At 42.5% G+C, this 12780-nt stretch overlaps 1 protein-coding gene across 1 annotated transcript in view; it reads right to left on the minus strand.

Moving 5' to 3' along the window:
- Nucleotides 1–711: 711 nt before the first annotated feature.
- Nucleotides 712–12780, minus strand: part of DNAJC27 (DnaJ heat shock protein family (Hsp40) member C27) — a 28015-nt gene continuing 15946 nt past the window's right edge. Inside the window, exons 5-7 of the mRNA XM_063182660.1 lie at nt 11085–11207; nt 6950–7110; nt 712–2906 (exon numbers count right to left, since the gene is read on the minus strand). Of these exons, the coding sequence (XP_063038730.1) occupies nt 2774–2906; nt 6950–7110; nt 11085–11207 (417 nt within the window). The 3' untranslated portion in view covers nt 712–2773. The remainder of the gene's footprint in view (nt 2907–6949; nt 7111–11084; nt 11208–12780) is intronic.

The raw sequence follows: 12780 nt of genomic DNA on the forward strand, positions 1-12780 counted from the left end.
AAAATGGGAACGGAAAAATGGGAATAAATCCTGGAAAAATGGGAATAAATCCTGGAAAAATGGGAATAACTCACAGAAAAATAGGAATAACTCATAGAAAAATGGGAACAGAAAATGGGAATAACCCTTGGAAAAATGGGAACAGAAAAATGGGAACAGAAAAATGGGAATAACTCACAGAAAAATGGGAATAACTCACAGAAAAATGGGGAAAATCCTGGAAAAATGGGAACAGAAAAATGGGAATAATCCCTGGAAAAATGGGAATATTGAGGAAAAATGGGAATAACTCACAGAAAAATGGGAACGGAAAAATGGGAATAACCCATGGAAAAATGGGAATAACTCACAGAAAAATGGGAATAATTGAGGAAAAATGGGAATAACTCATGGAAAAATGGGAACAGAAAAATGGGAATAAACCACGGGAAAATGGGAATAACTCACAGAAAAATGGGAACGGAAAAATGGGAATAACTCACAAAAAATGGGAAGAACCTTTGAAAAATGGGAATAACTCACAGAAAAATGAGAATGGAAAAATGGGAATAATTCACAGCAAAATGGGAATAACCCACAGAAAACTGGGAACAGAAAAAATGGTAATAATCCCAGGAAAAATGGGAATAATTGAGGAAAAATGGGAACGGAAAAATGGGAATAAATCCTGGAAAAATGGAATAACTCACAGAAAAATAGGAATAACTCACAGAAAAATAGGAATAACTCACAGAAAAATGGGAACAGAAAATGGGAATAACCCTTGGAAAAATGGGAACAGAAAAATGGGAATAACTCACAGAAAAATGGGGAAAATCCTGGAAAAATGGGAACAGAAAAATGGGAATAATCCCTGGAAAAATGGGAATAAATCACAGAAAAATGGGAACAGAGAAATGGGAATAATCCCTGGAAAATGGAAATAATTGAGGAAAAACGGGAACAGAAAAATGGGGATAAATCACGGAAAAATGGGAATAACTCACAGGAAAATGAGAACAGAAAAATGGGAATAAATCACAGGAAAATGGGAATAACCACCTGGAAAAATGGGAATAATTGAGGAAAAATGGGAATAACTCATAGAAAAATGGGAACAGAGAAATGGGAATAACTCACAGAAAACTGGAATAACCCCCTGGAAAAATGGGAATAATTGAGGAAAAATGGGAATAACCCACAGAAAACTGGGAACAGAAAAATGGGAATAATTGAGGAAAAATGGGAATAAAACTGGGAATGAATCCCCCCAAAAAATGGGAATAACTCTGAGGAAACTGGGAACAGAAAATGGGAATAAATCACGGAAAAATGGGAAGAGAAAAATGGGAATAATCCTTGGGAAAATGGGAATAAACCACAGAGAAATGGGAATAATTCAGGAAAAATGGGAATAATTGAGGAAAAATATGAATAACTCACAGAAAAATGGGAACAGAAAAATGGGAATAAACCACGGAAAAATGGGAATAAAACTGGGAATGAACTCCCCCAAAAAATGGGAATAACTCTGAGGAAACTGGGAAAAAATCAGAGAAAAATGGGAATAACCCCCTGGAAAAATGGGAATAACTCACAGAAAAGTGGGAACAGAAAGATGGGGAATAACCCACAGAAAAATGGGAAAAACTCATAGAAAATTGGGAATAAGTCTGGGGAAAGTGGAAAAAAAATCCCCAAGAAAATAATGGGAATGACACTCAGAAAATCGGGAATCAGCCCAGAAAAACTGGGAATAACTCAGAGAAAAATGGGAATAAAAGCCCAAAAAATGGGAATAACCCTGAGGAAACCGGGAATAACCCCCTGGAATATAATGGGAATAAATCACAGAAAAATGGGAACAGAAAAATGGGAATAAATCACGGAAAAATGGGAACGGAAAAATGGGAATAAATCACGGAAAAATGGGAACGGAAAAATGGGAATAAATCCTGGAAAAATGGGAATAACTCACAGAAAAATGGGAATAACTCACAGAAAAATAGGAATAACTCATAGAAAAATGGGAACAGAAAATGGGAATAACCCTTGAAAAATGGGAACAGAAAAATGGGAACGGAAAAATGGGAATAATCCCTGGAAAAATGGGGAAAATCCTGGAAAAATGGGAACAGAAAAATGGGAATAATCCCTGGAAAAATGGGAATAATTGAGGAAAAATGGGAATAACTCACAGAAAAATGGGAACGGAAAAATGGGAATAACCCATGGAAAAATGGGAATAACTCACAGAAAAATGGGAATAATTGAGGAAAAATGGGAATAACTCACGGAAAAATGGGAACAGAAAAATGGGAATAAACCACGGGAAAATGGGATAACTCACAGAAAAATGGGAACGGAAAAATGGGAATAACTCACAAAAAATGGGAAGAACCTTTGGAAAAATGGGAATAACTCACAGAAAAATGAGAATGGAAAAATGGGAATAAACCACGGGAAAATGGGAATAACCCACAGAAAAATGGGAATAACCCACAGAAAACTGGGAACAGAAAAATGGTAATAATCCCAGGAAAAATGGGAATAATTGAGGAAAAATGGGAATAACCCTCGGAAAAATGGGAATAAACCACGGAAAATTGGGAATAACCCTCAGAAAAATTGCAAATAATTCACAGAAAACCGGGAATAACACCGAAAAAAACGAGAATAAATTCCAGAAATTACCGATTCCGCAGCCCCGCCCCGACGCGGATCCCATCCCGGGGACGGAAATTTGGGAATTTTCCCGAATTTTGTGAATTTTGGGGGTTTTTTTTTTTTGGGGTCATTTGATGTTCTTGAGGAGGGCGGTGCGGGCGTTGACCACGGCCTTGAAGGCGTCCTCGGAGCCGGGCGCCAGGCACTTGTCGGGGTGCAGCAGCACGGCCAGGCGCCGGTACGCACGCGTCACCTCCTCCCTGCGGAGAAATGGGGAAAAAATGGGGAAAAAAATCAAAATTTTGGGAAAAATCGCGAAATTCTGAGAAAAAATATGAAATTTTGGGGTGCAATAATGGGATTTTTCCATGGGGTTCAGGGGTGCAGCAGCACGGCCAGGCGCCGGTATGCGCACATCACCTCGTCCCGGGGGAGAAAAATCGAAATTTTGGGGTGAAATCCTGGGATTTTGGGGTTTTTACAGGAATTTTGGGGTTTTAGGGTAGAGATTTTGGGGTTCGGGGCAGGGATTTTGGGGTTCCCATGGGAATTCCTGAGGGAAAACCGGGTTTTGCTGGCAGGGATTTCAGTTTTTCCCTCAGGAATTCCAGGTTTTTCCACAAGAATTCCAGCTTTTCCCACCGGAATTCCAGGTTTCCCCACAGGAATTTCAGTTTTTCCCTGAAAATTCCTGAGGGAAATCTGGGTTCAGGGCAGGGATTTTGGGGTTCCCATGGGAATTCCTGAGGGAAATCCGGGTTTTTTTGCCAGCATTTCGTCTTTTCTCTCAGGAATTCCAGGTTCTTCCTACAAGAATTTTGGGTTTTCCCACAGGAATTCCAGGTTTCCCCTCAGGAATTTCGGCTTTTCAAGAATATTCCTGAGGAATTCTGGGGTTTCAGGGCAGGAATTTTGGGGTTCCCATGGGAATTCCTGAGGGAAATGTGGATTTTTCTGGAAAGAATTTTGGGGTTCCCATGGGAATTCTGGGCTTTTCCCACGGGAATTTCGGCTTTTCCATGGGGAATCCTGAGGGAAATCTGGGGTTTAGAGTGGGAATTTTGGGGTTTCTCCGGGAATTCCTGAGGGAAATCTGGGGTTCAGGGCAGGGATTTTGGGGTTCCCATGGGAATTCCTGAGGGAAATCCGGGTTTTTCTGGCAGGGATTTCAGGTTTTCCCTCAGGAATTCTGACTTTTTCCTGCAGGAATTTCAGCTTTTCCCTCAGGAATTCCAGGTTTTCCACAAGAATTCCAGTTTTTCCCACAGGAATTCCAGGTTTCCCCACAGGAATTTCAGTTTTTCTCTGGGAATTCCTGAGGAAATCTGGGGTTTTCTGGCAGGGATTTTGGGGTTCCCATGGGAATTCCTGAGGGAAATGTGGATTTTTCTGGAAAGAATTTTGGGGTTCCCATGGGAATTCTGGGCTTTTCCCACGGGAATTTCGGCTTTTCCATGGGGAATCCTGAGGGAAATCTGAGATTTAGAGTGGGAATTTTGGGGTTTCTCCGGGAATTCCTGAGGGAAATCTGGGGTTCAGGGGCAGGGATTTTGGGGTTCCCATGGGAATTCCTGAGGAAAATCCGGGTTTTTCTGGCAGGAATTTCTGGTTTTCCCTCAGGAATTCTCACTTTTTCCTGCAGGAATTCCAGTTTTTCCCACAGGAATTCCAGGTTTCCCCACAGGAATTTCAGTTTTTCCCTGAAAATTCCTGAGGGAAATCTGGGGTTTTCTGGCAGGGATTTTGGGGTTCCCATGGGAATTCCCGAGGGAAATGTGGATTTTTCTGGAAAGAATTTTGGGGTTCCCATGGGAATTCTGGGCTTTTCCCATGGGAATTTTGGCTTTTCCATGGGGAATCTTGAGGGAAATCTGGGGTTTAGAGGGGGAATTTTGGGGTTTCGATGGGAATTCCTGAGGGAAATCTGGGTTCAGGGCAGGGATTTTGGGGGTTCCCATGGGAATTCCTGAGGAAAATCCGGGTTTTTCTGGCAGGGATTTCACCTTTTCCCTCAGGAATTCTGATTTTTTCCTGCAGGAATTCCAGGTTTTCCTGAGGGAATTCCAGGTTTCCCCTCAGGAATTTCGGCTTTTCAAGAGAATTCCTGAGGAAATCTGGGGGTTTTAGGGCAGGAATTTTGGGGTTCCCATGGGAATTCTGGGCTTTTCCCACGGGAATTTTGGCTTTTCCATGGGGAATCCTGAGGGAAATCTGGGATTTAGAGTGGGAATTTTGGGGTTTCTCCGGGAATTCCTGAGGGAAATCCGGGTTCAGGGCAGGGATTTTGGGGTTCCCATGGGAATTCCTGAGGGAAATCCGGGTTTTTCTGGCAGGGATTTCAGCTTTTCCCTCAGGAATTCTGATTTTTTCCACAAGAATTCCAGTTTTTCCCACAGGAATTCCAGGTTTCCCCTCAGGAATTTCGGTTTTTCCCTGAAAATTCCTGAGGGAAATCTGGGTTTTTCTGGCAGGGATTTTGGGGTTCCCATGGGAATTCCTGAGGGAAATGTGGATTTTTCTGGAAAGAATTTTGGGGTTCCCATGGGAATTCTGGGCTTTTCCCACGGGAATTTCGGCTTTTCCATGGGAATCTTGAGGGAAATCTGAGATTTAGAGTGGGAATTTTGGGGTTTCCATGGGAATTCCTGAGGGAAATCTGGGTTCAGGGCAGGGATTTTGGGGTTCCCATGGGAATTCCTGAGGGAAATCCGGGTTTTTCTGGCAGGAATGTCAGGTTTTTCCTCAGGAATTCCAGGTTTTTCCACAAGAATTCCAGTTTTTCCCACAGGAATTCCAGGTTTCCCCACAGGAATTTCAGTTTTTCTCTGGGAATTCCTGAGGGAAATCTGGGGTTCAGGGCAGGGATTTTGGGGTTCCCATGGGAATTCCTGAGGGAAATCCGGGTTTTTCTGGCAGGGATTTCACCCTTTCCCTCAGGAATTCTGATTTTTTCCTGCAGGAATTCCAGGTTTTCCCACAGGAATTCCAGGTTTCCCCTCAGGAATTTCGGCTTTTCAAGAATATTCCTGAGGGAATTCTGGGGGTTTTAGGGCAGGAATTTTGGGGTTCCATGGGAATTCCTGAGGGAAATGTGGATTTTTCTGGAAAGAATTTTGGGGTTCCCATGGGAATTCTGGGCTTTTCCCACGGGAATTTCGGCTTTTCCATGGGGAATCCTGAGGGAAATCTGAGATTTAGAGTGGGAATTTTGGGGTTTCTCCGGGAATTCCTGAGGGAAATCTGGGGTTCAGGGCAGGGATTTTGGGGTTCCCATGGGAATTCCTGAGGGAAATCCGGGTTTTTCTGGCAGGGATTTCACCTTTTCCCTCAGGAATTCTGATTTTTTCCTGCAGGAATTCCAGTTTTTCCCACAGGAATTCCAGGTTTCCCCTCAGGAATTTCGGCTTTTCGAGAGAATTCCGGAGGGAAATCTGGGGGTTTTAGGGCAGGAATTTTGGGGTTCCCATGGGAATTCCTGAGGGAAATGTGGATTTTTCTGGAAAGAATTTTGGGGTTCCCATGGGAATTCTGGGCTTTTCCCACAGGAATTTCGGCTTTTCCATGGGAAATCTTGAGGGAAATCTGGGTTTAGAGTGGGAATTTTGGGGTTTCTCCGGGAATTCCTGAGGGAAATCTGGGGTTCAGGGCAGGGATTTTGGGGTTTCCATGGGAAATCTGGGGTTTATGGCAGGGATTTTGGGGTTCCCATGGGAATTCCTGAGGGAAATCCGGGTTTTTCTGGCAGGGATTTCAGCTTTTCCCTCAGGAATTCCAGGTTTTTCCACAAGAATTCCAGTTTTCCCCACAGGAATTCCAGGTTTCCCCTCAGGAATTTCAGTTTTTCCCTGAAAATTCCTGAGGGAAATCTGGGGTTTTCTGGCAGGGATTTTGGGGTTCCCATGGGAATTCCTGAGGGAAATCCGGGTTTTTTTGCCAGCATTTCACCTTTTCCTCATGAATTCCAGATTCTTCCTACAGGAATTTTGGCTCTTCCCACAGGAATTCCAGGTTTCCCCTCAGGAATTTTGGCTTTTCAAGAGAATTCTTGAGGGAAATCTGGGGTTCAGGGCAGGGATTTTGGGGTTCCCATGGGAATTCTGGGGGTTTAGGGCAGGAATTTTGGCGTTTCCATGGGAATTCCTGAGGGGTTTAGTGCAGGAATTCCAGGTCCTCCAGAGTAAATTTTACCCTTTCCCACCACATTTTCCCACGGAAATTCGGATTTTTTCCACAGGAATTGCACCTTTTCCCTCAGAAATTCCACATTTTGGATAAAATTCCCATTTTCCCCCGTTTTCCCCACCTGGAGGCTCCGGGTTTGAGCCCCAGCATGTCCCAGCTGTCCTTGCTGCCGCGGATCCTGCGGATGGCGTCGGCCTGCTCGCGCGTGAAGCTGAGCCCGGCGCCGCCCGGCGGCCGCTTGCCCCCGTTCTCACACACCTCCACGATGGCCGAGTAGAAGTTCTGGAAGGTTCCAAAAGGAATCAGCAGCCAGGAAAATATTGGGGTGAATTTTGGGGATTTTTTGGGAATTTTTTAGGTATTTTTTTCGATTTTTTGCGGATTTTTTTAGAATTTTTTTGGTATTTTATTGGGATTTTTTGGAATTTTTTGGGATTTTTTTGGGACTTGTTTTGATTTTTTGTGGATTTTTTCGAATTTTTTTGGTGATTTTTTGGGATTTTTTTTGGGAATTTTTGGGAATTGTTTAGGTATTTTTTCCGAGTTTATGGAGATTTTTGTCGGACTTTTTGGGGATTTTTTGGTGATTTTTTTGGAATTTTTTTTTATTTCTTTCATCATTTTTGGGGGTTTTACTGGGAATTTTTTGGGGATTTTTTTGGGGGATTTTTTGGGGTTTGTTGTGTTTTTCTGCAGGGCGTCGGCCTGCTGGCGCGTGAAGCTGAGCCCGGCGCCGCCCGGCGGCCGCTTGCCCCCGTTCTCGCACACCTCCACCATGGCCGAGTAGAAGTTCTGGAAGGTTCCAGCACAAATCAGAGACCAGAAATGGTTTGGGGGATTTTTGCTTTTTTTTTGGAATTTTTTTGGATTTTTTTTTTTATTTTAATAGATTTTTATGGATTTTTTTCTGATTTTTTGCGATTTTTTTTGTATGTTGGGGGGATGTTTTTGGCCATTTTTTGGGATTTTTTTTGCAGTTTTTTGGGATTTTGGGGGGATTTTTTTTATTTTTTCTTTATTTTTCACGGGGTTTTATTGGGAATTTTTGGGATTTTTTTGGGGATTTTTTGGAATTTTTGGTGATTTTTGGAGGGGTTTTTTGGGGACTTTTGAGGATTTTTTGGGAATTTTTTTGGAATTTTTTTGAGATTTTTTGGGGATTTCTTTTTATTTTTTTGGTGATTTTTGGTGATTTTTTTGGGATTTTTTGGGAATTGTTTAGGTATTTTTTTCGATTTTTTGGAGATTTTTGTGGGATTTTTGTGGGATTTTTGTGGGATTTTTTGGGGATTTTTTGGTGATTTTTTTGGAATTTTTTTTTATTTCTTTCATCATTTTGGGGGGGTTTTACTGGGAATTTTTTGGGATTTTTTGGGGGATTTTTTGGGGTTTGTTGTGTTTTTTTGGATGGCATCGGCCTGCTGGCGCGTGAAGTTGAGCCCGGCGCCGCCCGGCGGCCGCTTGCCCCCGTTCTCACACACCTCCACCATGGCCGAGTAGAAGTTCTGGAAGGTTCCAAAAGGAATCAGCAGCCAGGAAAATATTGGGGTGCATTTTGGGGATTTTTTGGGAATTTTTTAGGTATTTTTTTCGATTTTTTGCGGATTTTTCTGCAATTTTTTTGGTATTTTATTGGGATTTTTTGCAAATTTTTTTTAGGATTTTTTGGGACTTGTTTTGATTTTTTTTTTTTTTGTGGATTTTTTTGATTTTTTTGGTGATTATTTGGGATTTTTTGGGGAATTTTTGGGAATTGTTTAGGTATTTTTTTCGATTTTTTGGAGATTTTTGTGGGATTTTTGTGGGATTTTTTTGGGGATTTTTTAAAATTTTTTTTTTTTTTTTTTCATCATTTTTGGGGGTTTTACTGGGAATTTTTTGGGGATTTTTTTTGGGGGGATTTTTTGGGGTTTGTTGTGTTTTTTTGGATGGCATCGGCCTGCTGGCGCGTGAAGCTGAGCCCGGCGCCGCCCGGCGGCCGCTTGCCCCGTTCTCGCACACCTCCACCATGGCCGAGGAGAAGTTCTGGAAGGTTCCAGCACAAATCAGAGACCAGAAATGGTTTGGGGGATTTTTGCTTTTTTTTTGGAATTTTTTTGGATTTTTTTTTTATTTTTAATAGATTTTTAGGGATTTTTTTCTGATTTTTTGCGATTTTTTTTGTATGTTGGGGGGATGTTTTTGGCCATTTTTTGGGATTTTTTTGCAGTTTTTTGGGATTTTTGGGGATTTTTTTAATTTTTTCTTTATTTTACAGGGGGTTTTATTGGGATTTTTGGGGATTTTTGGGGGATTTTTTTGTATTTTTTTGGTGATTTTTGGTGATTTTTGGGGGGATTTTTTGGGGGACTTTTGAGGATTTTTTTGGAATTTTTTGGAAATTTTTTGAGATTTTTTGTGGATTTTTTTGGATTTTTTTGGTGATTATTTGGGATTTTTTGGGGAATTTTTGGGAATTGTTTAGGTATTTTTTTCGATTTTTTGGAGATTTTTGCGGGATTTTTGGGGATTTTTTTGGTGGTTTTTTTGGAATTTTTTTATTTTTTTCATTATATTTTGGGGGGTTTTACTGGGAATTTTTGGGGGATTTTCTGGGGTTTGTTGGGGTTTTTTTGAGGGGCGTCGGCCTGCTGGCGCGTGAAGCTGAGCCCGGCGCCGCCCGGCGGCCGCTTGCCCCCGTTCTCACACACCTCCACGATGGCCGAGTAGAAGTTCTGGAAGGTTCCAAAAGGAATCAGCAGCCAGGAAAATATTGGGGTGAATTTGGGGATTTTTTTTTTTTTTTGGTGATTTTTTTAGATTTTTTTTTAGATTTTTTGGGGGGGTTTTTTGAATTTTTTAGAATTTTATTGTGCTTTTTTGGGAATTTTTTGGGATTTTTTTGGGGATTTTTTTATTTTTTGGGGATTTTTTTGGTGATTTTTTTTGGGGATTTTTTGGGGATTTTTTGGGAATTGTTTAGGTTTTTTTTTTATTTTTTGGGGATTTTTGTGGATTTTTTTTGGTATTTTATTGGGATTTTCTGGAATTTTGGGGGGATTTTTTGGGGACTTGTTTTGATTTTGGGGGGATTTTTTTGGATTATTTTGGTGATTTTTTGGGATTTTTTGGGGAATTGTTTAGATATTTTTTTCTATTTTTGTGGATTTTTTGTGGGATTTTTTGGTGATTTTTTTGGAATATTTTTTTTTTTTCCATTATTTTTGGGGGGTTTTACTGGGGATTTTTTGGGGGACTGTTTTGGAATTTTTGGGGGATTTTTTGGGGCTCTTTTAGGGTTTTTTTGGCGTTTTTTTTTTTGGGATTTTCAGGGGGTTTTTTTTTAGGATTTTGGGGATTTTTTTGGCCCTTCAAACCCAACAATTCCGGATCCCATTCCCAGCCCCTTCCCAGGATATTCCCAACGATCCCAGGTCCATTTTCCAGCATGATCCAGGAAAATCCCACACCCACACCCCACGGGACACTCCCAAAAATCCCAAAGATCCAAGGATTCCCAGGATGATCCCGGGACCATCCTGGATCCAATTCCCGAACCCTTCCCAGGGCGATCCCAACAACCCAGATCCCGTTCCCGGGATGATCCTGGGACAATCTCGGATCCAATCCCCAAACCTTTCCCAAGGAAAAACCTGGAATTCCCAGAAATCCCACCTGGAACATCTCTTGGACCGTTCCCACCCATCCCTTCGTCCCGCATTTCCACCCCAAACCCCACCAGGAATTCCCGCCCACAACATCAACCAGAGCTCCCAGGACAATCCCCGCCTGGAACACCACCCACAATTCACAGGAGATTCCCAGAATTCCCAGGATTCACAGAATTCACAGGAGATTCCCAGAATTCCCAGAATTTCCACCCAGAATTCACAGGAGATTCCCAGAATTCCAAGAATTCCCAGGAGATTCCCAGAATTCCCAGAATTTCCACCCAGAATTCCCAGGAAATTCCCAGAATTTCCACCCAGAATTCCCAGGAAATTATCAGAATTCCCAAAATTTCCACCCAGAATTCCCAGGAAATTCCCAGAATTCCAAGAATTCCCAGGAGATTCCCAGAATTCCCAGAATTTCCACCCAGAATTCACAGGAAATTCCCAGAAAATTCCCAGAATTTCCACACAGAATTCCCAGGAAATTCCCAGAATTCCCAGAATTCCCACCCAGAATTCGCAGGAAATTCCCAGAATTCACAGAATTCCCACCCAGAATTCCCAGGAGATTCCCAGGATTCCCGGATCTTTGGGGTTTCCCACCTGGAACATCTCCTGGATGCCCTCCCCGCTCTGCGCCGAGGTCTCCCAGTAGAGGAAGCCGCGGCTCTCGGCCCAGAGCCGCCCCTCGCTCTCGTCCACCACGCGCAGCTTCCCCGCGTCCACCTGCCAATAAACCATGGGAATAATAAAATAATCACCCGCAGCTTCCCCGCGTCCACCTGCCAATAAACCACGGAAAAAGCGGAATAAACAATGGAATAATGAAATAATCACCCGCAGCTTCCCCGCGTCCACCTGCCAATAAACCACAGGGAAAAGCGGAATAAACAATGGGAATAGTGAAACAATCACCCGCAGCTTCCCCGCGTCCACCTGGGAATAAACCACGGGAAAAAGTGAAATAAACAATGGGAGTAATGAAATAATCACCCGCAGCTTCCCCGCGTCCTCCTGCCAATAAACCACGGGAAAAACAACGGGAAAATTGGGAATAAACAACGGGAAAATGTGAAATAAACAATGGGAATAATAAAATAATCACCCGCAGCTTCCCCGCGTCCACCTGGGAATGAAAATGGTAGAAACGGGAATAAACAACGGGAAAAATGGGAATAAACAATGGGAATAATGAAATAATCACCCGCAGCTTCCCCGCGTCCACTTGGGAATAAACCATGGGAAAAAGTGGAATAAACCATGGGAATAATAACATAAACACCCGTAGCTTCCCCGCGTCCACCTGCCAATAAACAACAGGAAAAACAACGGGAATAAACCACGGGAAAAAGTGGAATAAACAACGGGAATAATGAAATAATCACCCACAGCTTCCCCGCGTCCACCTGGGAATAAACCACGGGAAAAAGTGGAATAAACAACGGGAATAATGAAACAATCACCCGCAGCTTCCCCGCGTCCACCTGGGAATAAACCACGGGAAAAGCCACGGGAAAATTGGGAATAAACAACGGGAAAAAGTGAAATAAACAATGGGAATAATAACATAAACACCTGCAGCTTCCCCGCGTCCACCTGGGAATAAACCATGGGAAAAACAACGGGAAAATTGGGAATAAACACCGGGAAAAAGTGAAATAAACGATGGGAATAATAACATAAACACCCGCAGCTTCCCCGCGTCCCACCTGGGAATAAACCACGGGAAAAACAACGGGAAAATTTGGAATAAACAACGGGAAAATGTGACATAAACACCCACAGCTTCCCCGCGTCCACCTGCAAATAAACACAGGAAAAATGGGAATAAAAAATGGGAATAATAAAATAAACACCCACAGCATGCCCGCGTCCACCTGGAATAAACCACGGGAAAAAGCGGAATAAACAATGGGAATAATAAAATAATCACCCGCAGCTTCCCCGCGTCCACCTGGGAATAAACCACGGGAAAAACAACGGGAAAATTGGGAAGAATAAAAAACAACGGGAAAATGTGAAATAAACAATGGGAATAATAACATAAACACCCGCAGCTTCCCCGCGTCCATCTGGGAATGAAAATGGTAGAAACGGGAATAAACAACGGGAAAAATGGGAATAAACAATGGGAATAATAAAATAATCACCCGCAGCTTCCCAACATCCACTTGGAATAAACCACGGGAAAAACAACGGGAAAATTGGGAATAAACAACGGGAAAATGTGACGTAAACACCCACGGCTTCCCTGCATCCACATGGGAACAAACCACAGGAAAAAGTGAAATAAACAATG

Source organism: Melospiza melodia, unplaced genomic scaffold (genome assembly GCF_035770615.1).
Source record: "Melospiza melodia melodia isolate bMelMel2 unplaced genomic scaffold, bMelMel2.pri scaffold_285, whole genome shotgun sequence".
NCBI lineage: Eukaryota > Metazoa > Chordata > Aves > Passeriformes > Passerellidae > Melospiza > Melospiza melodia.